The 27,605-nt window shown below is 41.4% G+C and overlaps 1 protein-coding gene across 1 annotated transcript; it reads right to left on the reverse strand.

The window, feature by feature from the left end:
• Position 1: 1 nt before the first annotated feature.
• On the reverse strand, positions 2–22,055 carry eif2b5 (eukaryotic translation initiation factor 2B, subunit 5 epsilon). The gene is made up of 16 exons (XM_029643285.2): positions 21,830–22,055; positions 19,936–20,060; positions 19,635–19,820; positions 17,803–17,980; positions 16,573–16,653; positions 16,103–16,180; positions 15,639–15,951; positions 13,752–13,897; positions 13,294–13,438; positions 7,038–7,136; positions 6,820–6,924; positions 6,637–6,727; positions 5,070–5,193; positions 4,735–4,860; positions 773–883; positions 2–631 (listed from the first exon to the last, which is right to left on the reverse strand). The coding sequence occupies exons 1-16, from the start codon at positions 21,965–21,967 to the stop codon at positions 569–571; spliced, it is 2,109 nt and encodes a 702-aa protein (XP_029499145.1). The 5' UTR covers positions 21,968–22,055; the 3' UTR covers positions 2–568.
• Between the last annotated feature and the right edge of the window lie 5,550 nt (positions 22,056–27,605).

A 27,605-nucleotide genomic window follows, 5' to 3' on the forward strand; every position in this document is an offset into this window, starting at 1 on the left:
GTGTGTTTTTAAATCTTTCTTTTATTAGGGTGTTAAAACCATACCACAGCTTTCCTTCTTGTGACATTGTGAGCAAGGTGTCTGCTTGCGCTGTACACAATGACTAAATACCAACAATGTCGTTTCCTTTTGGAGAAGCAATATGAAGCTGCCACAGTGTCCAAACTGATAACCTTTGACATTCTGGGACGGCTTTCCCCAGACACAGATTTGGCCTAATCCTGGAATTAAAAAGCATCTTCAATGGAGAAAGTCCACTAAAATAGATTTTTACTCCAGGACTAGGTTCAGGGCTGTATTCTCTTCGTATCGCGGAAGATCTACGTTGTAGCTCAATTTAAAGGCAATGTCGGCTCAAATCGGAAATTACCTTTAAATTTTAATGTGGATCTTCAAGCGATACGGATTGAATCCAGCTCTTAATCTGTCTGGGGAACCGGTCCTTTAAGTGCAGATTTAAAGTGAACCGCCATGGAAACCATGGAATTCTATTCACACGGTTCTCAAGTCTTCAGTCTTTATTCCTCTTCTTCCGCACTCTCCTTCCTCCGAAGACTCATCATCCTCCTCACTCTCCTTCCTCCGAAGACTCATCCTCTGCTTCTTTCAACCACTGGATAAACTTCTGGAGCTGAGGAAGACAGGAAGACCTCTGTGTTTAGGCCTGGGGTCTGTACAGGACGTACAGTGCCACACACTGAGGTACGTCTAACTGGAAAACAACACAATGCCTTTCTTGCTGTTATGTATAAGCTCTGTAAGTGGTACTCACTCCCTGGTTCTTGCGTAGCTGTCTGCTCTTGTCATTGGTGGCTCCGGTAGAGAACCATTTTAGGATGGCCTCCTCCTCTAGGATCTCCAGCTGGTACATTTTCATCAGCACCTACAGGGAAGACAACGACAACAGACATGTTAACGTCCAACATCACAAGTAAAACAAATGCATAAAAAGAAGTAAGAAGCAGGGGGTTGGAACCGGTTTTTGGGCACAGACCTGAAAATGTTTTTTTTTTTTTTTTTTGAGGAACAGAATCAGAAAGGCAAACGAAAGTGATTTCTACTGTTTCGGGACATAACTGTTATTTAAACAATGGGGAAGCGGTTATTAACTTTATTTTACGTATATGCAAAGCCCTCACACTCACTCAGTTATTCTAGTATCTGCCTGTGTAACAGTATAACTTTAGACCGTCCCCTCGCCCATACCCGGGCGCGAACCAGGGACCCTCTGCACACATCAACAAGACACCCTCGAAGCATCGTTACCCATCGCTCCACAAAAGCCGCGGCTCTTGCAGAGCAAAGGGGAACTACTACTTCAAGGTCTCAGAGCAAGTGACGTCACCGATTAAAACGCTATTTAGCGCACACTGCTAACTGAGCTAGCCGTTTCACATCCGTTACACCTGCCTGCCTGCCAGAGCGTGTGCCAGGGTTTCAGTTAGGAACATGTGGTGCCAGGGTTTCAGTGAGGAACATGTGGTGCCAGGGTTTCAGTGAGGAACATGTGGTGCCAGGGTTTCAGTGAGGAACATGTGGTGCCAGGGTTTCAGTGAGGAACATGTGGTGCCAGGGTTTCAGTGAGGAACATGTGGTGCCAGGGTTTCAGTGAGGAACATGTGGTGCCAGGGTTTCAGTGAGGAACATGTGGTGCCAGGGTTTCAGTGAGGAACATGTGGTGCCAGGGTTTCAGTGAGGAACATGTGGTGCCAGGGTTTCAGTGAGGAACATGTGGTGCCAGGGTTTCAGTGAGGAACATGTGGTGCCAGGGTTTCAGTGAGGAACATGTGGTGCCAGGGTTTCAGTGAGGAACATGTGGTGCCAGGGTTTCAGTGAGGAACATGTGGTGCCAGGGTTTCAGTGAGGAACATGTGGTGCCAGGGTTTCAGTGAGGAACATGTGGTGCCAGGGTTTCAGTGAGGAACATGTGGTGCCAGGGTTTCAGTGAGGAACATGTGGTGCCAGGGTTTCAGTGAGGAACATGTGGTGCCATTTCAGTGAGGAACATGGTGCCAGGGTTTCAGTGAGGAACATGTGGTGCCAGGGTTTCAGTGAGGAACATGTGGTGCCAGGGTTTCAGGGTTTCAGTTTCAGAGGAACATGTGGTGCCAGGGTTTCAGTGAGGAACATGTGGTGCCAGGGTTTCAGTGAGGAACATGTGGTGCCAGGGTTTCAGTGAGGAACATGTGGTGCCAGGGTTTCAGTGAGGAACATGTGGTGCCAGGGTTTCAGTGAGGAACATGTGGTGCCAGGGTTTCAGTGGTGCCAGGGTTTCAGGAACATGTGGTGCCAGGGTTTCAGTGAGGAACATGTGGTGCCAGGGTTTCAGTGAGGAACATGTGGTGCCACATGTGGTGCCAGGGTTTCAGTGAGGAACATGTGGTGCCAGGGTTTCAGTGAGGAACATGTGGTGCCAGGGTTTCAGTGAGGAACATGTGGTGCCAGGGTTTCAGTGAGGAACATGTGGTGCCAGGGTTTCAGTGAGGAACATGTGGTGCCAGGGTTTCAGTGAGGAACATGTGGTGCCAGGGTTTCAGTGAGGAACATGTGGTGCCAGGGTTTCAGTGAGGAACATGTGGTGCCAGGGTTTCAGTGAGGAACATGTGGTGCCAGGGTTTCAGTGAGGAACATGTGGTGCCAGGGTTTCAGTGAGGAACATGTGGTGCCAGGGTTTCAGTGAGGAACATGTGGTGCCAGGGTTTCATGTGGTGTGGTGCCAGGGTTTCAGTGAGGAACATGTGGTGCCAGGGTTTCAGTGAGGAACATGTGGTGCCAGGGTTTCAGTGAGGAACATGTGGTGCCAGGGTTTCAGTGAGGAACATGTGGTGCCAGGGTTTCAGTGAGGAACATGTGGTGCCAGGGTTTCAGGTGTGGTGCCAGGGTTTCAGTGAGGAACATGTGGTGCCAGGGTTTCAGTGAGGAACATGTGGTGCCAGGGTTTCAGTGAGGAACATGTGGTGCCAGGGTTTCAGTGAGGAACATGTGGTGCCAGGGTTTCAGTGAGGAACATGTGGTGCCAGGGTTTCAGTGAGGAACATGTGGTGCCAGGGTTTCAGTGAGGAACATGTGGTGCCAGGGTTTCAGTGAGGAACATGTGGTGCCAGGGTTTCAGTGAGGAACATGTGGTGCCAGGAAGATTTACATTTAATGGACATCCATATGCCTTCAATAAACAAGGGATATTGGCCAAATGAGACACATTTAAGTGTCAAATTACAAAGACAGTAGCCTGCAATTGGCCGCGCCAAAGTTCTCATCGCAGTCCATGATGACATTTAAACCTCTCCTCGACATGTACCCTACTCACTGTCGACAGACCTAATCTGCTTTCTCTAACTTCAATGCATTTAAACCTCTCCTCGACATGTACCCTACTCACTGTCGACAGACCTAATCTGCTTTCTCTAACTTCAATGCATTTAAACCTCTCCTCGACATGTACCCTACTCACTGTAGACAGACCTACTCTGCTTTCTCTAACTTCAATGCATTTAAACCTCTCCTCGACATGTACCCTACTCACTGTAGACAGACCTAATATACTTTCTCTAACTTCAATGCATTTAAACCTCTCCTCGACATGTACCCTACTCACTGTCGACAGACCTAATCTGCTTTCTCTAACTTCAATGCATTTAAACCTCTCCTCGACATGTACCCTACTCACTGTCGACAGACCTAATATACTTTCTCTAACTTCAATGCATTTAAACCTCTCCTCGACATGTACCCTACTCACTGTCGACAGACCTAATATACTTTCTCTAACTTCAATGCATTTAAACCTCTCCTCGACATGTAACCTACTCACTGTCGACAGACCTAATCTGCTTTCTCTAACTTACTTCAACGCATTAGGCGTCCATCTTTGTAATCAACAGTGGCCAAGGCTCGTCTCTCACTCTCCCCACAGCAGGCGCACGGGTGTGCAAGGAGTATGAGAATGGTGCTGAAGTGCAGGCTATGATAGACAGCCTCTCCCGGACAATTTGGCCAACTACAATTTTATTTATTCTCTTTCAAGTTAAAACATGACAGTTAGGGCTACCGGCTCATGGAAACCCTGGTGTGTGCGTGTATAGGGAACCTGCCCCCCCCCCCTCAGGAGAATAGTCTAGCACCTTACTGGACATTACAACCTGCCCCTATCTATACAAGTAGTAGGAACAATCCCTGGACGGGACTCTATCTATCTATACAAGTAGTAGGAACACTCCCTGGACAGGACTCTATATATCTATACAAGTAGTAGGAACACTCCCTGGACAGGACTCTAGTCTATCTATACAAGTAGTAGGAACACTCCCTGGACAGGACTCTATATATCTATACAAGTAGTAGGAACACTCCCTGGACAGGACTCTAAGTCTATCTATTGCAGGTCTACACACTCTACCCACCTTGACAATAGCAGTTTGGGAGTCTCCTGCTCTAAGAACACCGACAGTCCAGACCGACAGTCCAGACCGACAACCCACCTTGACCATAGCAGTCTGATGAGTGTCCTGCTCCAGGAACAGACAGTCCAGACAGACAACCCACCTTGACCATAGCAGTCTGATGAGTGTCCTGCTCCAGGAACAGACAGTCCAGACAGACAACCCACCTTGACCATAGCAGTCTGATGAGTGTCCTGCTCCAGGAACAGACAGTCCAGACAGACAACCCACCTTGACCATAGCAGTCTGATGAGTGTCCTGCTCCAGGAACAGACAGTCCAGACAGACAACCCACCTTGACCATAGCAGTCTGATGAGTGTCCTGCTCCAGGAACAGCTCCTCCACAGCAGACAGGCAGTCCAGGTGATCCTGAGCTCTCTTGATGTAGTTCTTAAACACCGGAGACCACGTCTTCAGCAGCTGAGAGGCAGGGGGGAGGAGAAGAGAAAAATAGGCTATTCTTTAAATCTCGCTCTCTCTGTCCCTCATTACACCTCTAACAGTTTTTTTGGGGGGTGGAGATAAGAGCGATTTGTCTGTAAAAATGAAGAGATAAATCAAATTAAAAATATATATATATTATTGGTTGTAGAACAATCAATTGGGGTGTGGTGGTTGTGAGTACTTACAGGCAGTAGTGAACCGGTGTACTGTAGGGTGGTGAGCTGCGTCCCCTGCTGTTGGAAGGGGTACTCCAGAACAACTCTGGTCAGAATCTGCATTACCTCCTTGAGAGTGATGTTATAGGCATACCTGGTGGGAGAGGGGAAGTACCAGATCTATACTCTGAAGATGGTAGCGTGGACAACATTTAGCTGGATCTGTTATAAAAGGGACTGAAAAACTAGTGCACTTCAACCAGAGTTTGCACTTATCTGAAGTGCACTTATCAGGAGCAGAGTATGACACACACTTATCAGGGTTATGTGGGGTGGCAGGTAGCCTAGTGGTTAGAGTGTAGAGGCGGCAGGTAGCCTAGTGGTTAGAGTGTAGAGGTGGCAGGTAGCCTAGTGGTTAGAGTGTAGAGGCGGCAGGGTAGCCTAGTGGTTAGAGTGTAGGGGTGGCAGGTAGCCTAGTGGTTAGAGTGTAGAGGCGGCAGGGTAGCCTAGTGGTTAGAGTGTAGAGGCGGCAGGTAGCCTAGTGGTTAGAGTGTAGAGGGCGGCAGGTAGCCTAGTGGTTAGAGTGTAGAGGGCGGCAGGTAGCCTAGTGGTTAGAGTGTAGAGGCGGAAGGTAGCCTAGTGGTTAGAGTGTAGAGGCGGCAGGTAGCCTAGTGGTTAGAGTGTAGAGGCGGAAGGTAGCCTAGTGGTTAGAGTGTAGAGGCGGCAGGTAGCCTAGTGGTTAGAGTGTAGAGGCGGCAGGTAGCCTAGTGGTTAGAGTGTAGAGGCGGCAGGTAGCCTAGTGGTTAGAGTGTAGGGGCGGCAGGTAGCCTAGTGGTTAGAGCGTTGGACTAGTAACCGAAAGGTTGCAAGATTGAATCCCCGAGCTGACAAGGTAAAAACCTGTCATTTCTACCCCTGAAAAAGGCAGTTAACCCACTGTTTCCCGGTAGGTGGTCATTTTCAATCCGAATTTGTTCTTAACTGACTTGCCTAGTTAAAAAAAAAAAAAATCAGGAACAGGAGCATACTCTTATCAGGAGCAGACTTACTGCTCACTAATCAGGAGCAGACTACTGCTCACTAATCAGGAGCATACTACTGCTCACTAATCAGGAGCAGACTACTGCTCACTAATCAGGAGCAGACTACTGCTCACTAATCAGGAGCAGACTACTGCTCACTAATCAGGAGCCGACTACTGCAAACTAATCAGGAGCATACTACTGCTCACTAATCAGGAGCAGACTACTGCTCACTAATCAGGAGCAGACTACTGCTCACTAATCAGGAGCAGACTACTGCTCACTAATCAGGAGCAGACTACTGCTCACTAATCAGGAGCAGACTACTGCTCACTAATCAGGAGCAGACTACTGCTCACTAATCAGGAGCCGACTACTGCTCACTACTGCTACTGCTCACTAATCAGGAGCCGACTACTGCTCACTAATCAGGAGCCGACTACTGCTCACTAATCAGGAGCAGACTACTGCTCACTAATCAGGAGCAGACTACTGCTCACTAATCAGGAGCCGACTACTGCTCACTAATCAGGAGCCGACTACTGCTCACTAATCAGGAGCCGAATACTACTCACTTGAGAGAGTTGATCTCGAGGACCAGGTTGTCACAGACGATGTTCTCCTCCAAACCTCTCTGTAGTGTCCCCAACACTTCCAACTGGAAAGCTACACAAACACATTATTGCTATGGCATGTCATTTTGGATTAGTATCATCAATTCAACGAATCAATTAATAAATCAATCGGTATCCCCTCACCATTGACGTCATCAATCTCTGGTGAGACACTGCGACTGCGATCCTGAGATTCCTCGCTGGCCTCACTCTCACTGTCACTCTCTGGATCAGGGTTAAGCACCAGGCCTAGAGAGACAGGATATATATTTTATGACTGAGGGCATGGACAACTGGCCTCACCCAGTCTCTTCGCCCTCAACAGACTACTTTGTATAAGTTTTGTTTTGAAAGTGGCCTACCCCATAGACACTGTGCCAGCTCTTCATCCTCAGTGTCGTTCATACTGGCCTTCCAGATATAACCTTTGCCCTCAGGTCCTACCTCGGCTGGGTTAAACGCTGGACAGATGAAACAGGGGTTACTGTTACAGTACAGACAACAAGGTTTTGCTCACTGTCATTGACATAAATATCGCAGATCTGTCCTCAGATACCTTTGACATATTATTTCCAAAAACAGATTTCCATAACATTGAATAACAATATAACTTCGGGAAACAAGATCAAGATACATTTCATTTCAAAACATTGTTTGTGGAATTATCAATGGTTGAAGAATCACATAAACCCACTAGAGTAATAAATAAACCCACAACAGTAATAAATAAACCCACGACAGTAATAAATAAACCCACTACAGTAATAAATAAACCCACAACAGTAATAAATAAACCCACGACAGTAATAAATAAACCCACGACAGTAAACAGTAATAAATAAACCCACGACAGTAATAAATAAACCCACGACAGTAAACAGTAATAAATAAACCCACGACAGTAATAAATAAACCCACGACAGTAATAAATAAACCCACGACAGTAATAAATAAACCCACGACAGTAATAAATAAACCCACGACAGTAATAAATAAACCCACGACAGTAATAAATAAACCCACGACCCACAACAGTACAGTAAAAATAAACCCAGTAATAAATAAACCCACGACAGTAAAAATAAACCAGTAATAAATAAACCCACGACAGTAATAAATAAACCCACGACAGTAATAAATAAACCCAATAAATAAACCCACGACAGTAATAAATAAACCCACGACAGTAAACAGTAATAAATAAACCCACGACAGTAATAAATAAACCCACGACAGTAATAAATAAACCCACGACAGTAAACAGTAATAAATAAACCCACGACAGTAAACAGTAATAAATAAACCCACGGACAGTAATAAAAATAAACCCACGACAGTAAACAGTAATAAATAAACCCACGACAGTAATAAATAAACCCACGACAGTAATAAATAAACCCACGACAGTAATAAATAAACCCACGACAGTAATAAATAAACCCACGACAGTAATAAATAAACCCACGACAGTAATAAATAAACCCACGACAGTAAACAGTAATAAATAAACCCACGACAGTAAACAGTAATAAATAAACCCACGACAGTAATAAATAAACCCACGACAGTAATAAATAAACCCACGACAGTAATAAATAAACCCACTACAGTAATAAATAAACCCAGTAATAAATAAACCCACGACAGTAAACAGTAATAAATAAACCCACGACAGTAAACAGTAATAAATAAACCCACGACAGTAATAAATAAACCCACGACAGTAATAAATAAACCCACTACAGTAAACAGTAATAAATAAACCTACGACAGTAATAAATAAACCCACGACAGTAATAAATAAACCCACTACAGTAAACAGTAATAAATAAACCTACGACAGTAATAAATAAACCCACTACAGTAAACAGTAATAAATAAACCTACGACAGTAATAAATAAACCCACGACAGTAATAAATAAACCCACTACAGTAAACAGTAATAAATAAACCCACGACAGTAATAAATAAACCCACGACAGTAAACAGTAATAAATAAACCCACGACAGTAATAAATAAACCCACTACAGTAATAAATAAACCCACGACAGTAAACAGTAATAAATAAACCCACGACAGTAATAAATAAACCCACGACAGTAAACAGTAATAAATAAACCCACGACAGTAATAAATAAACCCACTACAGTAATAAATAAACCCACGACAGTAATAAATAAACCCACGACAGTAATAAATAAACCCACTACAGTAAACAGTAATAAATAAACCCACTACAGTAATAAATAAACCCACGACAGTAATAAATAAACCCACTACAGTAAACAGTAATAAATAAACCCACGACAGTAATAAATAAACCCACTACAGTAATAAATAAACCCACTAAACCCACGACAGTAAACAGTAATAAATAAACCCACGACAGTAATAAATAAACCCACGACAGTAAACAGTAATAAATAAACCCACGACAGTAATAAATAAACCCACGACAGTAAACAGTAATAAATAAACCCACGACAGTAATAAATAAACCCACGACAGTAAACAGTAATAAATAAACCCACGACAGTAAACAGTAATAAATAAACCCACGACAGTAAACAGTAATAAATAAACCCACTACAGTAATAAATAAACCCACGACAGTAAACAGTAATAAATAAACCCACGACAGTAATAAATAAACCCACGACAGTAAACAGTAATAAATAAACCCACTACAGTAATAAATAAACCCACTACAGTAATAAATAAACCCACTACAGTAATAAATAAACCCACGACAGTAATAAATAAACCCACGACAGTAAACAAATAAACCCACGACAGTAATAAATAAACCCACGACAGTAAACAGTAAAATAAACCCACTACAGTAAACCCACGACAGTAATAAATAAACCCCCACTACAGTAATAAAGTAAACAGTAATAAATAAACCCACGACAGTAATAAATAAACCCACGACAGTAAAAATAAACAGTAATAAATAAACCCACGACAGTAATAAATAAACCCACTACAGTACAGTAATAAATAAACCCACGTAAGTAATAAATAAACCCACGACAGTAATAAATAAACCCACGACAGTAAACAGTAATAAATAAACCCACGTAATAAATAAACCCACGAGTAATAAATAAACCCACAACAGTAATAAATAAAACAGTAAATAAATAAACCCACGACAGTAATAAATAAACCCACTACAGTAATAAATAAACCCACGACAGTAATAAACCCACGACAGTAATAAAAATAAACCCACTACAGTAATAAATAAAAACCCACGACAGTAATAAATAAACCCACTACAGTAATAAATAAACCCACGACAGTAATAAATAAACCCACTACAGTAATAAATAAACCCATTACAGTAATAAATAAAACAGTAATAAATAAACCCACTAATAAATAAACCCACTACAGTAATAAATAAACCCACAGTAATAAATAAACCCACGAATAAATAAAAACCCACGACAGTAATAAATAAACCCACGACAGTAAACAGTAATAAATAAACCCACGACAGTACAGTAATAAATAAACCCACGAAACAGTAATAAATAAACCCACGACAGTAATAAATAAACCCACGTAAACAGTAATAAATAAACCCACTAAACAGTAATAAATAAACCCACAGTAAACAGTAATAAATAAACCCACTACAGTAATAAATAAACCCACGAAATAAATAAACCCACGACAGTAAAAATAAACCCACTACAGTAATAAATAAACCCACGACAGTAATAAATAAACCCACGACAGTAATAAATAAACAGTAATAAATAAACCCACGACAGTAAACAGTAATAAATAAACCCACAGTAAACAGTAATAAATAAACCCACGACAGTAAACAGTAATAAATAAACCCACGACAGTAATAAATAAACCCACTAAATAAAAAAACCCACGACAGTAATAAATAAACCCAGTAATAAATAAACCCACGACAGTAAACAGTAATAAATAAACCCACTACAGTAATAAATAAACCCACGACAGTAATAAATAAACCCACGACAGTAATAAATAAACCCAACAAATAAATAAACCCACTACAGTAATAAATAAACCCACGACAGTAATAAATAAACCCACGACAGTAGTAATAAATAAACAGTAATAAATAAACCCACGACAGTAATAAATAAACCCACGACAGTAAACAAGTAATAAATAAACCCACGACAGTAATAAATAAACCCACGACAGTAAAAAAAACCCACTACAAATAAATAAACCCACGACAGTAATAAATAAACCCACGACAGTAAACAATAATAAATAAACCCACGACAGTAATAAATAAACCCACGACGGTAATAAATAAACCACGACAGTAATAAATAAACAATAATAAATAAACCCACGACAATAATAAATAAACCCACGACAGTAATAAATAAACCCACGACAGTAAACAGTAATAAATAAACCCACGACAGTAATAAATAAACCCACGACAGTAAACACTAATAAATAAACCCACGACAGTAATAAATAAACCCACGACAGTAAAAATAAACCCACAATAATAAATAAACCCACGACAGTAATAAATAAACCCACGACAGTAAACAATAAATAAACCCACGACAGTAATAAATAAAACCCACAGTAATAAATAAACCCACGAATAAATAAACCCACGACAGTAATAAATAAACCCACGACAGTAATAAATAAACCCACGACAGTAATAAATAAACCCACGACAGTAAACAATAATAAATAAACCCACGACAGTAATAAATAAACCCACGTAATAAATAAACCCATAAACAAATAAACCCACAAAACAGTAATAAATAAACCCACGACAGTAAACAGTAATAAATAAACCCACTACAGTAATAAATAAACCCACACAGTAAAAATAAACCCAGTAATAAATAAACCCACGACAGTAATAAAAATAAACCCACAACAGTAAAATAAATAAACCCAGTAATAAATAAACCCACGACAGTAAACAGTAATAAATAAAAATAAACCCACGACAGTAAACAGTAATAAATAAACCCACGACAGTAATAAATAAACCCACAGTAATAAATAAACCCACGACAGTAATAAATAAACCCACGACAGTAAACAAAATAAATAAACCCACGACAGTAATAAATAAACCCACGAAATAAACCCAGTAATAAATAAACCCACGACAGTAATAAATAAACCCACGACAGTAAATAAACCCACGACAGTAATAAATAAACCCAGACAGTAAACAGTAAAAATAAACCCACGACAGTAATAAATAAACCCACGACAGTAATAAATAAACCCACGACAGTAAACAGTAATAAATAAACCCACGACAGTAAACAGTAATAAATAAACCCACGACAGTAATAAATAAACCCACGACAGTAATAAATAAACCCACGACAGTAATAAATAAACCCACGACAGTAAACAGTAATAAATAAACCCACGACAGTAATAAATAAACCCACTACAGTAATAAATAAACCCACGTAATAAATAAACCCACTAAGTATAAACCCACGACAGTAATAAATAAACCCACTACAGTAATAATAAATAAACCCACGACACCCACGTAATAAATAAACCCACGACAGTAATAAATAAACCCCACGACAGTAATAAATAAACCCACGACAGTAATAAATAAACAGTAATAAATAAACCCACGACAGTAAAAATAAACACAGTAATAAATAAACCCACGACAGTAATAAATAAACCCACTACAGTAATAAATAAACCAGCAATAAATAAACCCACGACAGTAATAAATAAACCCACAACAGTAAACAGTAATAAATAAACCCACAGTAAACAGTAATAAATAAACCTACGACAGTAATAAATAAACCCACGACAGTAATAAATAAACCCACTACAGTAATAAATAAACCCACTACAGTAATAAATAAACCCACGACAGTAAACAGTAATAAATAAACCCACGACAGTAATAAACAAACCCACTACAGTAATAAATAAACCCACGACAGTAATAAATAAACCCACTACAGTAATAAATAAACCCACTACAGTAATAAATAAACCCACTACAGTAATAAATAAACCCACGACAGTAATAAATAAACCCACTACAGTAATAAATAAACCCACTACAGTAATAAATAAACCCACGACAGTAAACAGTAATAAATAAACCCACTACAGTAATAAATAAACCCACTACAGTAATAAATAAACCCACTACAGTAAACAGTAATAAACAAACCCACTACAGTAAACAGTAATAAATAAACCCACGACAGTAATAAATACTGAGAATGTGTACAACGTAGAGAGAAGGGGTTGGCCACCCTGATCATGGAGCCACTTCATGTTTTTGATTTAACCAACCTGGAAGACCCGGTGTGTTGAATTTAGGCCAATCACTGAACTGATCAATTAGTTCAGATGGTCGGTCAGGTGTGGTGCCTCGTTAGAACAAAATCCTGCAGGACCTGCAGCACCCCAGGAACTGGGTTGTCTACCTCTGGTATAGAGCTGAGTTAGCTAAATTCAGTGGGGGGGTCTGTTTTGGTTTTTGCCCCAGCACTACAGCTGACTCAAATAGTCAAAGCTTGATGAGGAGTTGGTTATTTGAATCCGCTGTGTAGCGAGGGAGTCTAATACACACCTTTCTGCCTGGTCTTGTCTGTGCTGTGTCCCACTTCCTGGTCATCACTGAGGAATTCATCATCATCATCTTCCTCCTCTTCCTCAGGGTGATGCATAGACACCACAGTCCCTTCTGGGAGGGACAGGTTCGGACCAATCACCACCTGGGAAACAGACAACATGGAAAAATACTACTAAAGTACTCAAAAATTACTAGTTTTATAAGCTTACTGTAGCTAATAAAATGTTTGATATTAGGAAAGAGTGAAAGGTAAACAGTTATCAACATGTTTCATGCTGACATTTACAATATGTAGCTAATGTTTACATAAATATTTCCATTAGCAGCTACATTGTAAAGTACTTATAGAGGTACTGAAAAGCACTATAGAAACACAGTCCATTATGCATATTGAAGAGGGTAACATGTTGTCATTAAAACAGTGTTATTTGGTTGTAAACACTTAGTTGCCTTACGTTGTACGCGAGGACACACTGTTTGTTGAGGTGTACAGCCTCTTTGACCACAGCCCCATCACACACCACTGACTGGTGAATCTCTACGTTGCTGGAGATGTGTACGTTGTTCCACATGTGGGCCCGGTCTAACACCACGTTGTCCCCTACAGAGAGAGATCAGAGAGAGGCGTCAGACTGCCAAGCTTCTCCAGGATCACTGGCAACTTGGAGAACCTGGCAGGCTAGTAAATGCAGAGCAGATTGAAGGAAAACTGCACCTTGGATTCACTCAATGTTTATTTAATTATTTTATTTATCTACATTCTATCAAATCAACTGGCAGTACCGTATCTACATTCTATCAAATCAACTGGCAGTACCGTATCTACATTCTATCAAATCAACCGGCAGTACCATATCTACATTCTATCAAATCAACCGGCAGTACCGTATCTACATTCTATCAAATCAACTGGCAGTACCGTATCTACATTCTATCAAATCAACCGGCAGTACCGTATCTACATTCTATCAAATCAACCGGCAGTACCGTATCTACATTCTATCAAATCAACTGGCAGTACCGTATCTACATTCTATCAAATCAACTGGCAGTACCGTATCTACATTCTACCAAATCAACTGGCAGTACCGTATCTACATTCTATCAAATCAACTGGCAGTACCGTATCTACATTCTATCAAATCAACTGGCAGTACCGTATCTACATTCTACCAAATCAACTGGCAGTACCGTATCTACATTCTATCAAATCAACTGGCAGTACCGTATCTACATTCTACCAAATCAACTGGCAGTACCGTATCTACATTCTACCAAATCAACTGGCAGTACCGTATCTACATTCTATCAAATCAACCGGCAGTACCGTATCTACATTCTATCAAATCAACTGGCAGTACCGTATCTACATTCTATTAAATCAACTGGCAGTACCGTATCTACATTCTATCAAATCAACTGGCAGTACCGTATCTACATTCTATCAAATCAACCGGCAGTACCGTATCTACATTCTATCAAATCAACCGGCAGTACCGTATCTACATTCTATCAAATCAACCGGCAGTACCGTATCTACATTCTATCAAATCAACTGGCAGTACCGTATCTACATTCTATCAAATCAACTGGCAGTACCGTATCTACATTCTACCAAATCAACTGGCAGTACCGTATCTACATTCTATCAAATCAACTGGCAGTACCGTATCTACATTCTATCAAATCAACTGGCAGTACCGTATCTACATTCTACCAAATCAACTGGCAGTACCGTATCTACATTCTATCAAATCAACTGGCAGTACCGTATCTACATTCTACCAAATCAACTGGCAGTACCGTATCTACATTCTACCAAATCAACTGGCAGTACTGTATCTACAAAACAAGTTCAAGCCACATAATCCCAAAGGCTACATGTAATATTGTTTCCTAAAAATCATGTTTACAGTTTAAATTATTATTTTCATTCACATGATTTGATTGACCGTTGTTGAACCTAATACAATATCGAAGTGAATCGTTAGTTTTGTCAACAACAACAAAAAATTGTTGAAATTAATCATATCAATTGTTTAAAAAAAAGTAAATCAACTTTGTATCGCCTCATTAGCGAGTGTCGGTGGAAAGGTTTTTTGGGGACATGACGAAAACATTAATACACGCTAATAATAGCTCAACAATTAACTAGAGGGTACAAGATATGTTTTGAATTGACTATCGAGGTCAGTCTTTTCTATCATATCTACTATGACTTTTCAGACTAACATTTTCCCAGAAACTTTTCCAGGCCTGGAAAACTCAGTTTCAAAATGCCATGGCTTATCCAGGATTTCCATGACCTTACGAACCCTGTAGAAACAGTAACAGTATAATACCTATGGTGCAGTTGTTGCCGATGACACTGTTTGATATGTGACAGTTGGCCCCGATGCTGGTGTCTCGACCAATCAGAACGTTCTCCTCCATCTGGCTGCCGTGCCCCAGGCTGACCTCGGCGCCCCGATAGACGTTATGGCGAGAGTGGGTACACCCCTGCCCCTGCTGGTCTGTGAAGTTGGCCTCGGGGGTGAGGGGATAGACCCAGCGACGTACCATGTCAGAGGAGACGGCGTCGTACATCTGCAGGTTGGACACGCGTGCTCCATAGCCATCCTGTGTTACATACAGGTGGATCTGGTTGCCCAGAATCTACAGCGGGAGGACACAGTAGACTTGTTTTCTCGGTAAGGACGTGTTTAAGCTTTGGTCAGGGTTATTGCTTGGGATGTTCTGGTTTTAATACAACATACAGTTTATTTTTATATACAGTATCATAATCACTGAATTTGTTTTCTCATACCTCTTCATTGACCAGAATCCCTCTGACAAAGTCATTCCTGGTCTGGTAGTCAAAGTTGTCTGTGAAGAGTTCAGCTACCTGTAAAAAAAAAGCCAGTGTCATGTCTTCCATACAACAAACTCACTCAGTCCCCCTCCTGGTTAAAGACGGGCAATTCCACAGTAAAGGAATTACGCTGAGAATCAGATTTTTTCACTTTAGAATGTATTCCAAACAAAAACCATTGAATTCAAAAGTTGAACATATAATACAACTCTATGCACAATGATTACTTTGAACAATTTATACAGTGAAGCAAAACAATATATATATATACATTTCCTGGAAAAACTGTGCAGATGCAAACTTTGTGGAAATATGGTTTGTTACTCTTTGAGATCAATGGATTTGGTTTGGTATACATTTTAAAGTGAAAAGCCTGAGTCTCTGCGTAAATCCGTTACCATGGAATTGCCCAGACAGTAGATTACCTGTGGGGAACAGATACTGATGTGGCAGTCCAGCAGATCATGTCTGATTTCAAACTCATCACTTCCATGTTGGAAAATGTTCTGCAAGACAAAATACAATAGTCAGTCCACCACTCCTGAACATCCACACATTCTGAAAAGAGGTTCAGGACTTAATATCTAAATGTTTATCTTTGCTTATAAACTTTGTGTTTGTATCGCTACTACTTGCTTTGCAGTAAATTTACCTTTTGAGGGATCCCATGGAGAACTGTTACTTTACCATGATGAAGTGTTACGTTACCATGGAGAACTGTTACGTTACCATAGAGAACTGTTACGTTACCATGGAGAACTGTTACGTTACCATGGAGAACTGTGACGTTCCCATGGAGAACTGTGACGTTCCCATGGAGAACTGTTACTTTACCATGGAGAACTGTTACTTTACCATGGAGAACTGTTACTTTACCATGGAGAACTGTGACGTTCCCATGGAAAACTGTTACTTTCCCATGATGAGAACTGTTACGTTACCATGGAGAACTGTTACGTTACCATGGAGAACTGTGACGTTCCCATGGAAAACTGTTACGTTCCCATGGAAAACTGTTACGTTCCCATGGAGAACGGTTACGTTCCCATGGAGAACTGTTACGTTCCCATGTAGAACTGTTACGTTCCCATGGAGAACTGTGACGTTCCCATGATGAACTGTTACGTTGCCGTGGAAAACTGTTACGTTACCATGGAGAACTGTTACGTTCCCATGGAGAACTGTTACGTTCCCATGATGAACTGTTACTTTACCATGGAGAACTGTTACTTTACCATGGAGAACTGTTACGTTCCCATGGAGAACTGTTACGTTCCCATGGAGAACTGTTACGTTACCATGGAAAACTGTTACGTTACCATGGGAAACTGTTACGTTCCCATGGAAAACTGTTACGTTACCATGGAAAACTGTTACGTTACCATGGGGAACTGTTACGTTCCCATGGAGAACTGTTGCGTTCCCATGGAGAACTGTTGCGTTCCCATGGAGAACTGTTGCGTTCCCATGGAGAACTGTTGCGTTCCCATGGAGAACTGTTACGTTCCCATGGAGAACTGTTACGTTCCCATGGAGAACTGTAACGTTCCCATGGAGAACTGTTACGTTACCATGGGGAACTGTTACGTTACCATGGATAACTGTTACGTTGCCATGGATAACTGTTACGTTACCATGGAGAACTGTTACGTTACCATGGGGAACTGTAGCTTCTTAAGGCCCTGTGTCTTCTGGTAGTGGAGGACCCGCTTGCTCTTGCTGTCCATGGCAACGATCACGTCATCCTCCTCGCAGCGAGACTTGTGGCCCGGAGATGACTCTTTGAACACCATGGTCATCACAGAGATGTTCTTGTCCACCTTACGCCGGTGCCTTCATGAACAACATCAATCCTAGTGTTAATACGTGATCAATATGAAAAAGGTATACAAATAGGCCTAGTTGGCCCCATTGGTGTATTACATCTTATAAACTGGGTGGTTCGAGCCCTGAATGCTGATTGGCTGACAGCTGTAGTATATCAGATTGTATACCACGGGTATGATAAAACATTTATTTTTACTGCTCTAATTACATTGGTAACCTTAGTTGTGGTATATTGGCCATATACCACATGCCCCTCAGTCCTTATTGCTTAAGTCTACAGCTGATTCCTAGTCAAGTGCTCATCACAATCTTGAATAGCTGGATTAAATGTGCTACATTAAAGCAGGGCTGGCGCAAAACCCGGTATCTATGGAACGCCGTTTGGGTCTTTGCGTGTCAAAAAATATGTTATTTGACGCGTTAAATTAGCTTTTAATTTGAGACGTCAAATAACACAGTTTTATCATAGAAGGTTGTGTGTTCTGAATTTGCAGGTGCAATCCGTGCGCCACCACTATCAGGAGCACTGTCAAAGCTGCACACACACACAAAAAAAGTCTGCAAACAAACAAACACCGTCCACGAACGATGTGTTTACAATACCGCGTTGGTAATAAAGCATCATTTGATCGATGCCACTGCTGGGGCAGCTAGCTAGCTTTAGCTTGGTACTTAGCTTGCACCAATACAACCAGCCTGAAAACTATGACCAGTAGAAACTGTAGTCATTTTCATTATTCATTCATTCATTATTCTCAGCAATGATTTAGGAATCCTTGTGAGTAAGTATTAGCTAGGTTGCCACTTTAATAATGGGAATTGATGGGAAATGATGTCAAATATATCACTAGCCACTTTAAACAATGCTACCTAATATAATGTTTACATACCCTACATTATTCATCTCATATGTATATGTATATACTGTACTCTATATCATCTACTGCATCTTTATGTAATACATGTATCACTAGCCACTTTAACTATGCCACTTTGTTTACATACTCATCTCATATGTATATACTGCACTCAATACCATCTACTGTATCTTGCCTATGCCGCTCTGTACCATCACTCACTCATATATCTTTATGTACATATTCTTATCTCCTTACACTTGTGTCTATAAGGTAGTAGTTTTGGAATTGTTAGCTAGATTACTTGTTGGTTATTACTGCATTGTCGGAACTAGAAGCACAAGCATTTCGCTACACTCGCATTAACATCTGCTAACCATGTGTATGTGACAAATAAAATTTGATTTGACTTGTTGTTCACCAATTGAAATTCACTGTAGGTGCGTGAGACAACTTTACCAGCATCATAGCCTACGTATCGATAAATCATTGTGACATATTAAAATACGAGTGATGGTGTAATCAATGTGTAATAACTACGTATGAACACGTTAAATTATTATGTGAAGTGCAGTCATATTCAGGTCCTGATTGGTCAACAAGGATATTTGACACGTCAAATAGTGTTATTTCACATGTATCTTTTTTTGACATTTAAAGACCCAAACGGTGTTCCATAGGTATCTGTAGCTCTCCAGGATGAGGATTGGCCACCCAAACCCTCCTCCTGGAGAGATGCTGGGTATGCTGGCTTTTCCTCCAGCCCTGTTGTCTACTAAGGTCAAGGGTCAAAGGTGACTGACCGGTGTTCCTGTAGGGCCTGGCTGACATCGATGTTGGACACCACGTCTCCGTAGACCAGGATGAAGTCGTTCCTCACCAGATTCTTGGCGTCCACATCCCGCAACACGTCGCCGAGGGAACGGTACAGATCAGAGGTGATGATGTGGACCACGTTTGGAGAGGTGGTACGACACCACTTGGACTTACTGTTGGAAGAATTGAGGGAACATTTATATTGAGAAAACCCTGTGTGTTTGTGTTTGGGCCCTAAATAGTGTCAATGACTACTTTTTCTTGGTCAGAGTGTGTGTGTGTTCTTACAGCAGGTGGTCCTTGATCTTGTTGGACATCCAGCAGCAGAAGACAAATGTCTCCTGAACACCAGTGGATGTTAGGAACTCCAGGGTGTAGTCTATCATGGCCACATTGCCCAACGGTAGGAGGGCCTGGATGGCACAAAACACAGCAGAGATGATGTGATGACTGCAGAGATGATGTGATGAGTGCAGAGATGATGTGATAAGTGCAGAGATGAGTGCAACAATGACCATCAGGTTTGGAGTCTCACTTATAAAAGCATAGGATGGTGTTGGGAAATTTGAAGTTCTGAGTGACGCTGGCTAGCACTCACGTGATATTTGGTTTTGGATTAGACTGATGACAATTTTATTTTTAGTTATTTATTTTATGTAACTAGGCTAAGAACAAATTCAGTTAAAAACAAATTCTTATTTACAATGACGGCCTACCAAAAGGCCTCCTGTGGGGACGGGGGCCTGGGATTAAAAATAAACAATGAATACAATATAAATATAGGACAAAACACACATCACAACAAGAGAGACAACACTACATAAAGAGAGACCTAAAACAACATAGCAAGGCAGCAACACATGACAACACAGCATGGTAGCAACACAACATAACAACATGGTAGCAGCACAAAACATGGTACAAACATTATTGGTCACAGACAACACCACAAAGGGCAAGAAGGTAGAGACAACAATACATCACACAAAGCAGCCACAACTGTCAGTAAGAGTGTCCATGATTGAGTCTTTGAATGAAGAGATTGAGATAAAACTGTCCAGTTTGAGTGTTTGTTGCAGCTCGTTCCAGTCGCTAGCTGCAGCGAACTGGAAAGAGGAGCGACCCAGGGATGTGTGTGCTTTGGGGACCTTTAACAGAATGTGACTTGCAGAACGGGTGTTGTATGTGGAGAATGAGGGCTGCAGTAGATATCTCAGATAGGGGGGAGTGAGGCCTAAGAGGGTTTTATAAATAAGCATCAACCAGTGGGTCTTGCGACGATTATACAGAGATGACCAGTTTACATAAGAGTATAGAGTGCAGTGATGTGTCCTATCAGGAGCATTGGAGGCAAATCTGATGGCCGATTGTTAAAGAACATCTAGCCGCTCGAGAGCACCCTTAACTGCCAATCAATAAACTATGTCTCCGTAATCTAGCATGGGTAGGTGGCTATCTGAATCAGGGTTAGTTTGGCAGCTGGCCCAAGTCTAGATTTAACTTTAGCCTGAAGCTTTAATATGTGCTGAGAGAAAGACAGTACACCTTACTTGTGTGAGGTGACTACCTCAAGCTCTAAACCCTCAGAGGTAGTAATAACACCTGTGGGAAGAGGGGCATTCCTCTTACCAAACCACATTACCTTTGTTTTGGGGGTGTTCAGAACAAGGTTAAGGGTAGAGAACACTTGTTGGACAAGTTAATTTAAAAAAACATGTTTTATAACCAATGTCCATTTACTAGCAGGATTAATGAATTAACATTGTTGTTGTTATTGTGCATTTGTCACGATTAGCCTAGCTACATGGATCTGATGGTGTCCCACTTAAAAGAGATGATCATAATCAAGCCATCTGGAACAGTGATACAATTGCTGGTTCGCTACCTGGCTAAACTACAGACGAGATCTGTTGACATGTGGCTCCTACAGATTTTATACCACGAATATTACTAACTAGTTAGGAGGAAAACATATTGGCCATAGCTGTTATAAAATGTTGCATTTCAAGAACACGAGGTTGGTTACATGCAAGAACTGTAGCTAGCTATGCTATGCTAGCGCTGTCATCCATTGACAATAGCATGCATGTACTTAGCCCTAGATCATGACTCTCAGTTCCATCTGCCACCTAGAGTTTTCGAGCGCTAGCATGCACTATTAAGCCATGGCACCATCGCATACCCTGGGTTGGTCTTTGGAGATGGGGAAAAACCTCCGGTTGAAGCTATCGGCGACTAGCACAGCTTGAAGCGGCTGCTCCTCTTCCTCCTGTTCACTGGTGACATTACCTTTCTTCTGTTTTCCTCCTCTGCTAGACATTGTGTTTGTCTGATAACTAGGTAGCTAGTTAACGTTACTAGCAAAATTTCAACAACCTTTCGTCAGTTAGTAACAACCACAGATAGAACAATGAGTCAGATGTTGCACCGGATGTATAAATCTGAAGCATCCGGTTGGCATTTTCACTCACCACCAAATATGGAGTGGCCGAACGACATTCTGCTCATTTTCTAATTTATGAAACATTTGATCTTAATACAGTTCTTGTTTTTATTTTAACCAGGCAAGTCAGTTAAGAACAAATTCGTATTTACAATGACAGCCTACCGGGGAACAGTGAGTTAACTGCCTTATTCTGGGGAAGAACAGATTTCTACTTTGGGGGTTTGATCCAGCAACCTTTTGGTTACTGTTCCAACTCTCTAACCACGAGGCTACCAGCCCCAAACTGAAATCTAAAACCTCTTCCCCCACCTAAAATCTATATGTTCCCTAAGGGAAATATGCAAATACATGGCTAGAACGCGCAAATAAGATCTCGCTAGATCGTGCTTGGCTCTGCCCAACTTCTTACTTGTTCTGCCCACAATGATTAAGGTTGTGGTCTATCTTGAATTAATTGTAAAAAATCTTTGGTACAACTACGGCGTCTGCGTTGGGACAGATCATCCTATTTTGTGGGATTTATCAGTGGTTGGCATCCAACGTTAATGGTGCAATACCGCCACCTCCTGTACTGGGGTGTGGGCTATGAGATTGATAACTCAGTTCTTCCTCCAGACCTTTATTAAACCGGTCTTAAACAAAATGCAACAATCGCCTGAAGGTTGACTCATTAACAACTCAGTTAAACTTGGCTCCTCAATACCATTCTTTCTTAAACCTCCCATACTGCTGACACTGAAATAGGATATGTTCCATAGTTTGTATCTCGTCCTGGCAGTGATCACACTTCCAGTAGAGAAAATATTTTAATGTTTTTTAAAGTACTCAATATGCATGTTTTAAAACAGTGCCCAACAGTTTACCAAACTTGTGCGATTTCAAAGAATGAAAGTATAGGAAGCGTTACTTTTTTCACCACGACCCCATTTAAAACGTTTTTTAAAGTCCTTATCTTCTGTTTTTTGGTGGGGGGTTTTATGACTACATTAATGCACACTTCCCATTTTGATGTTTTTCCTACTACTGTATATTCAAAGTGCTGTTGACTTGTGATTACACTTTCCTCCCTTCTCCTGGGTCTTGGGGTGGCAGGTAGCCTAGTGGTTAGAGCATTGGGCCAGTTACTGAAAAGTTGCAAGATCAAATCCCTGAGCTGGTAGAAATATGTTGTTTTGAACAAGGCAGTTAATCCACTGTTCCTAGACAGTCATTGTGAATAAGAATTGGTTGATAACTGACTTGTCTAGTTAAATAAAGATAATAATACAATTATTATGACGTTGTCCCTTCACCGCCATGTTCCAGCAGCTCTTGTAGTTTTTTAAATCACTGTTCTTATTATCTTATTATCTTATCTTATCTTTTTGGCTTATTGATTTTAATTGCCATGGGGCTGCCGTCTTATCGGCTCTTAACCAACCATGCTATTTTGATAGTTTTTTCGCATTGTTCATAACTTGTTTTGTACACAATGCTGATGCTACCGTCTCTTATGACCCAAAAAGTGCTTCTGGACATCAGAACTGCGATTTCTCACCTCAGATGAGACAAAAAGGTTTTCTTCAAAGAGTCGGAGGGTAGGGATATACTAAGGACACTCGACACAGGCCCAGATCCCCGTCATTCGCTGGAGAAGGAAAATTAGATTTTGCGGAAAAAGATCAGGTTGCCTTGTGAGGATCAGGCGACGAGTGGCTAATCTGCCTTTGCCTTCCGTTCTGCTAGCTAGCGTTCAATCGCTGGGAAATAAATTAGACGAATTGAAAGCACGTACAGTATATCCTACCGATGGGACATTCAAATCTGTTTCACAGAGTTGTGGCAGAACAACGACATAAAGAACATACAGCTGTTATACACGCTATCGGCAGGATAGAACAGCAGCCTCTGGAAAGACACGGGCGGGGGCCTATGCATATTTGTAAACAACATCTGGTGCAAGATATCTAAGGAAGTCTCGAGGCTTTGCTCGCCTGAGGTAGAGTATCTCATGATAAGCTGTAGACCAAACTATCTACCGAGAGAGTTTTCATCTGTTTTTTCGTAGCTGTCTACATACCACCACAGACCGATACTGGCACTAAAACCGCACTCACTGAGCTGTATTCCGCCATATGCAAACAGGAAAACGCTCATCCAGAGGCGGCGCTCCTAGTGGCCGGGGACTTTAATGCAGGGAAACTTAAATCTGTTTGACCTCATTTCTATCAGCATGTTAAATGTGCAAACAGAGGGGGGAAAACATTCTAGACCACCTTTACTCCACACACAGAGACACGTACAAAGCACTCCCTCGCCCTCCATTTGGCGACCATAATTCTACCCTCCTGATTCCTGCTTACAATCAAAAATTAAAGCAGGAAGCACAAGTGACTCCGTCTATAAAAAAGTGGTCAGATGAAGCAGATGCTAAACTACAGGACTGTTTTGCTTGCACAGAATATGTTCCCGGATTCTTCCGATGCCATTAAGGAATACACCACATCAGTCATCAGGCTTTATCAATAAGTGCATCGACGACGTCATCCCCACAGTGACTGTATATTCAGTACATACTCCAACCAGAAGCCATGGATTACTGGCAACATTCGCACTGAGCTAAAGGGTAGATCTGCCGCTTTCAAGGAGCGGGACTCTAACCCGGAAGCTAATAAGAAATCCCGCTATGCCCTCCGACAAACCATCAAACAGTCAAAGCATCAATACAGGGCTAAGATCGAATCGTACTACACCGGCTCCGCCGCTCGTCGGATGTGGCAGGGCTTGCAAACTATTACAGACTACAAAGGGAAGCACAGCCAAGAGTAGCCCAGTGACACGAGCCTACCAGATGAGCTAAATAACTTCTATCCTCGCTTTGAGGCAAGTAACACTGAAACATGCATGAGAGCATCAGCTGTTCCGGATGACTGTGTGATCATGCTCTCCGCAGCCGATGTGAGTAAGACCTTTAAACAGGTCAACATTCACAAGGCCGGACGGATTACCCAGACGTGTACTCTGAGCATGCGCTGACCAAATGGCAGGTGTCTTCACTGATATTTTCAACCTCGCCCTGTTTGAGTCTGTAATACCAACATGTCTCAAGCAGACCATAATAGTCCCTGTGGTCCCTATTGTTATTTACTACTGCTCTTTAATGATTTGTTATTCTTAAGTCTTACTTTTTTTAAAGCTATTTTCTTGAAACTGCATTGTTGGTTCAGGGCTTGTTAGTAAGCATTTCACTTTTAGGTCTACACCTAAATCAAATCAAATCAAATCAAATTTATTTATATAGCCCTTCGTACATCAGCTGATATCTCAAAGTGCTGTACAGAAACCCAGCCTAAAACCCCAAACAGCAAACAATGCAGGTGTAAAAGCACGTAAATACACCTGTTGTATTCAGCGCATGTGACAAATAAAATTTGATTTGAACTCAAGGACTCTAAAGGCAGTATCTGTCCTTCCTGTTTAGGGCCCTTAGATGCATCAGTGAATATACATTGAGTGTACAAAACATTAGGAACACCTTCCTATTATTGCATTGCACCCTCTTTAACCCTCAATTCTTCAGGGCATGGACTCTACAAGGTGTCCATGTACACCCAAACCAGTGTGCCTGGCACCTACTACCATACCCCGTTCAAAGACCCAAACCAATGTGCCTGGCACCTACTACCATACCCCGTTCAAAGACCCAAACCAGTGTGCCTGGCACCTACTACCATACCCCGTTCAAAGGCACTTCAATCTTTTGTCTTGCCCTGTCACCCTCTGAATGGCACACATACATAGTCCATGTCTCATACACGTCTCAAGGCTTCTATAACCCGTCTCCTCCACTTCATCTACACTGATTGAAGTGTATTTAACAGGTGACATCAATTAAGGGATCATAGCTTTCACCTGGATTCACCTGGTCAGTCTGTGTCATGGAAAGAGCAAGTGTTTTTTTATTTAATTTTTATTTTACTAGGCAAGCCAGTTAAGAACAAATTATTATTTACAACAACGACCTACTCCAGCCAAACCCGGATGACGCTGGGCCAATTGTGCGCCGCCCAATCACCGCCCAGATGTGATACAGCCAGGCTTCGAACCAGGTACTATAGTTACACCTCATGCACTGAGATGCAGAACCTTAGACTGCTGCGCCTCTCGCCACTTTAGACCGCTTTACTCTCAGTGTCACGAAGGCATAGTAGTGTTCTTAGACGTTCACTTACAATATCTACTGAATCTACTTCTTCCTCACCAGCTCTTTAACCCTGGAAAATGTTGATTTGATTTGAAGCAACGTTAGGTGTACTGCTGGCTGCAGGAGCAACCGAGGCCTGATAACAGGACCAATCACAGAGGGGCTGAGCTCCTTCCCAAAACGGCCCCATCTCTTACCATGTCTCTTGCCATGTCATTACCTGGGTCGTTCCGCAAATAGAGTCCATTTTGCAGCCCTTTGACATTTTAAGTAGAAATTGTGCACCGATATTGAATTTAAAAGCCCCTTATAGTAAACGAAGTGCCTTAAATATAGAGCACACGGAAAATCCTATCGATCTTAATTTGTCCCTTGTCATGTTTTTCCAACTTGATATTAACCCACTTAACCAACATTTCAACATCATTGTAAATGCCTCGTTATTGTCATTGTGTCAACAAAAGTCAGTTCTGAAGATGATTCATTTCACGTGATTCATTTACGTCTGTCCCACATTAAGGTCAACCCCCCGTTACGTGAACTGAACTCTTTTTTTTAATATGGTGAAACTATTATTTTAAATGATTTCTGGAAGAAACATTGAACATCTGAACCAGTGTATAAGCAGGTGAGCTGGTTCTAGTCATTTGGCCATTTTCTGGTGTTTTGTGGTGGAAAACTGAACATGTCAAGCATTACATGTCAACGTTGTTAACCCATAGATAGTCTTGTCTTCAGTCAGTAGCGGTGCTCTATAACCTGTTAGTTCACATGCCTTGACCCCGTGAACCTGTATATAGGCCTAAAGGCAGAGACAATAAGAAGACACAGTGGCAGAATCAATTCAGCCACACCTGAAAGATTAGTGGAATCTGTTTTGGGAAGCTGGAGAGGTAGGATGACTGACAGTGAAGGTGAACAGGTGGTCACGAGTCAGGTGAGGAATGGATGAGACTGAGACAGGAATTCCTTTAACCATAAAGTGGTATATGGGTAGTGTGTGGTGGATTCATGGACGCACAGAACGCCTGGATTAGACGGAGTAAAGGAAGAGAAAGCAGCGAGATCGGGGCGATGACGATTTCCTCCTTTTAATGAGTTGAGATCTGGCCATGAATTAAAGGATTCTTCCATCAACTCCACGGGCCTTTTTCTACAATACCTTTGTTTCATCACAAAACCGGAGAGCAACATCTGTCAAGTGAAGTCCACAAATCATTTTACATGTAACAAACAGTTACATGATCTACACTATGGTCAAGCAAGTTCTTGTTTACATCATTTTTGGATAATGAAACTATTGATTTAGAACCACTATTGATTTAGAAC

The sequence above is a fragment of the Oncorhynchus nerka genome, linkage group LG9b (assembly GCF_034236695.1).
Source record: "Oncorhynchus nerka isolate Pitt River linkage group LG9b, Oner_Uvic_2.0, whole genome shotgun sequence".
NCBI lineage: Eukaryota > Metazoa > Chordata > Actinopteri > Salmoniformes > Salmonidae > Oncorhynchus > Oncorhynchus nerka.

Coding starts and splice junctions, on each gene's coding strand:
- eif2b5 (XM_029643285.2), bottom strand. CDS start 21,967: ATGTCTAGCAGAGGAGGAAAACAGAAGAAAGGTAATGTCACCAGTGAA. Junction 16,181..16,572: donor TCAGTATCTGTTCCCCACAG/GTAATCTACTGT, acceptor TTTTTTTTACAG/GTAGCTGAACTCTTCACAGA. Junction 5,194..6,636: donor CTCGAGATCAACTCTCTCAA/GTGAGTAGTATT, acceptor CTCTCCCACCAG/GTATGCCTATAACATCACTC.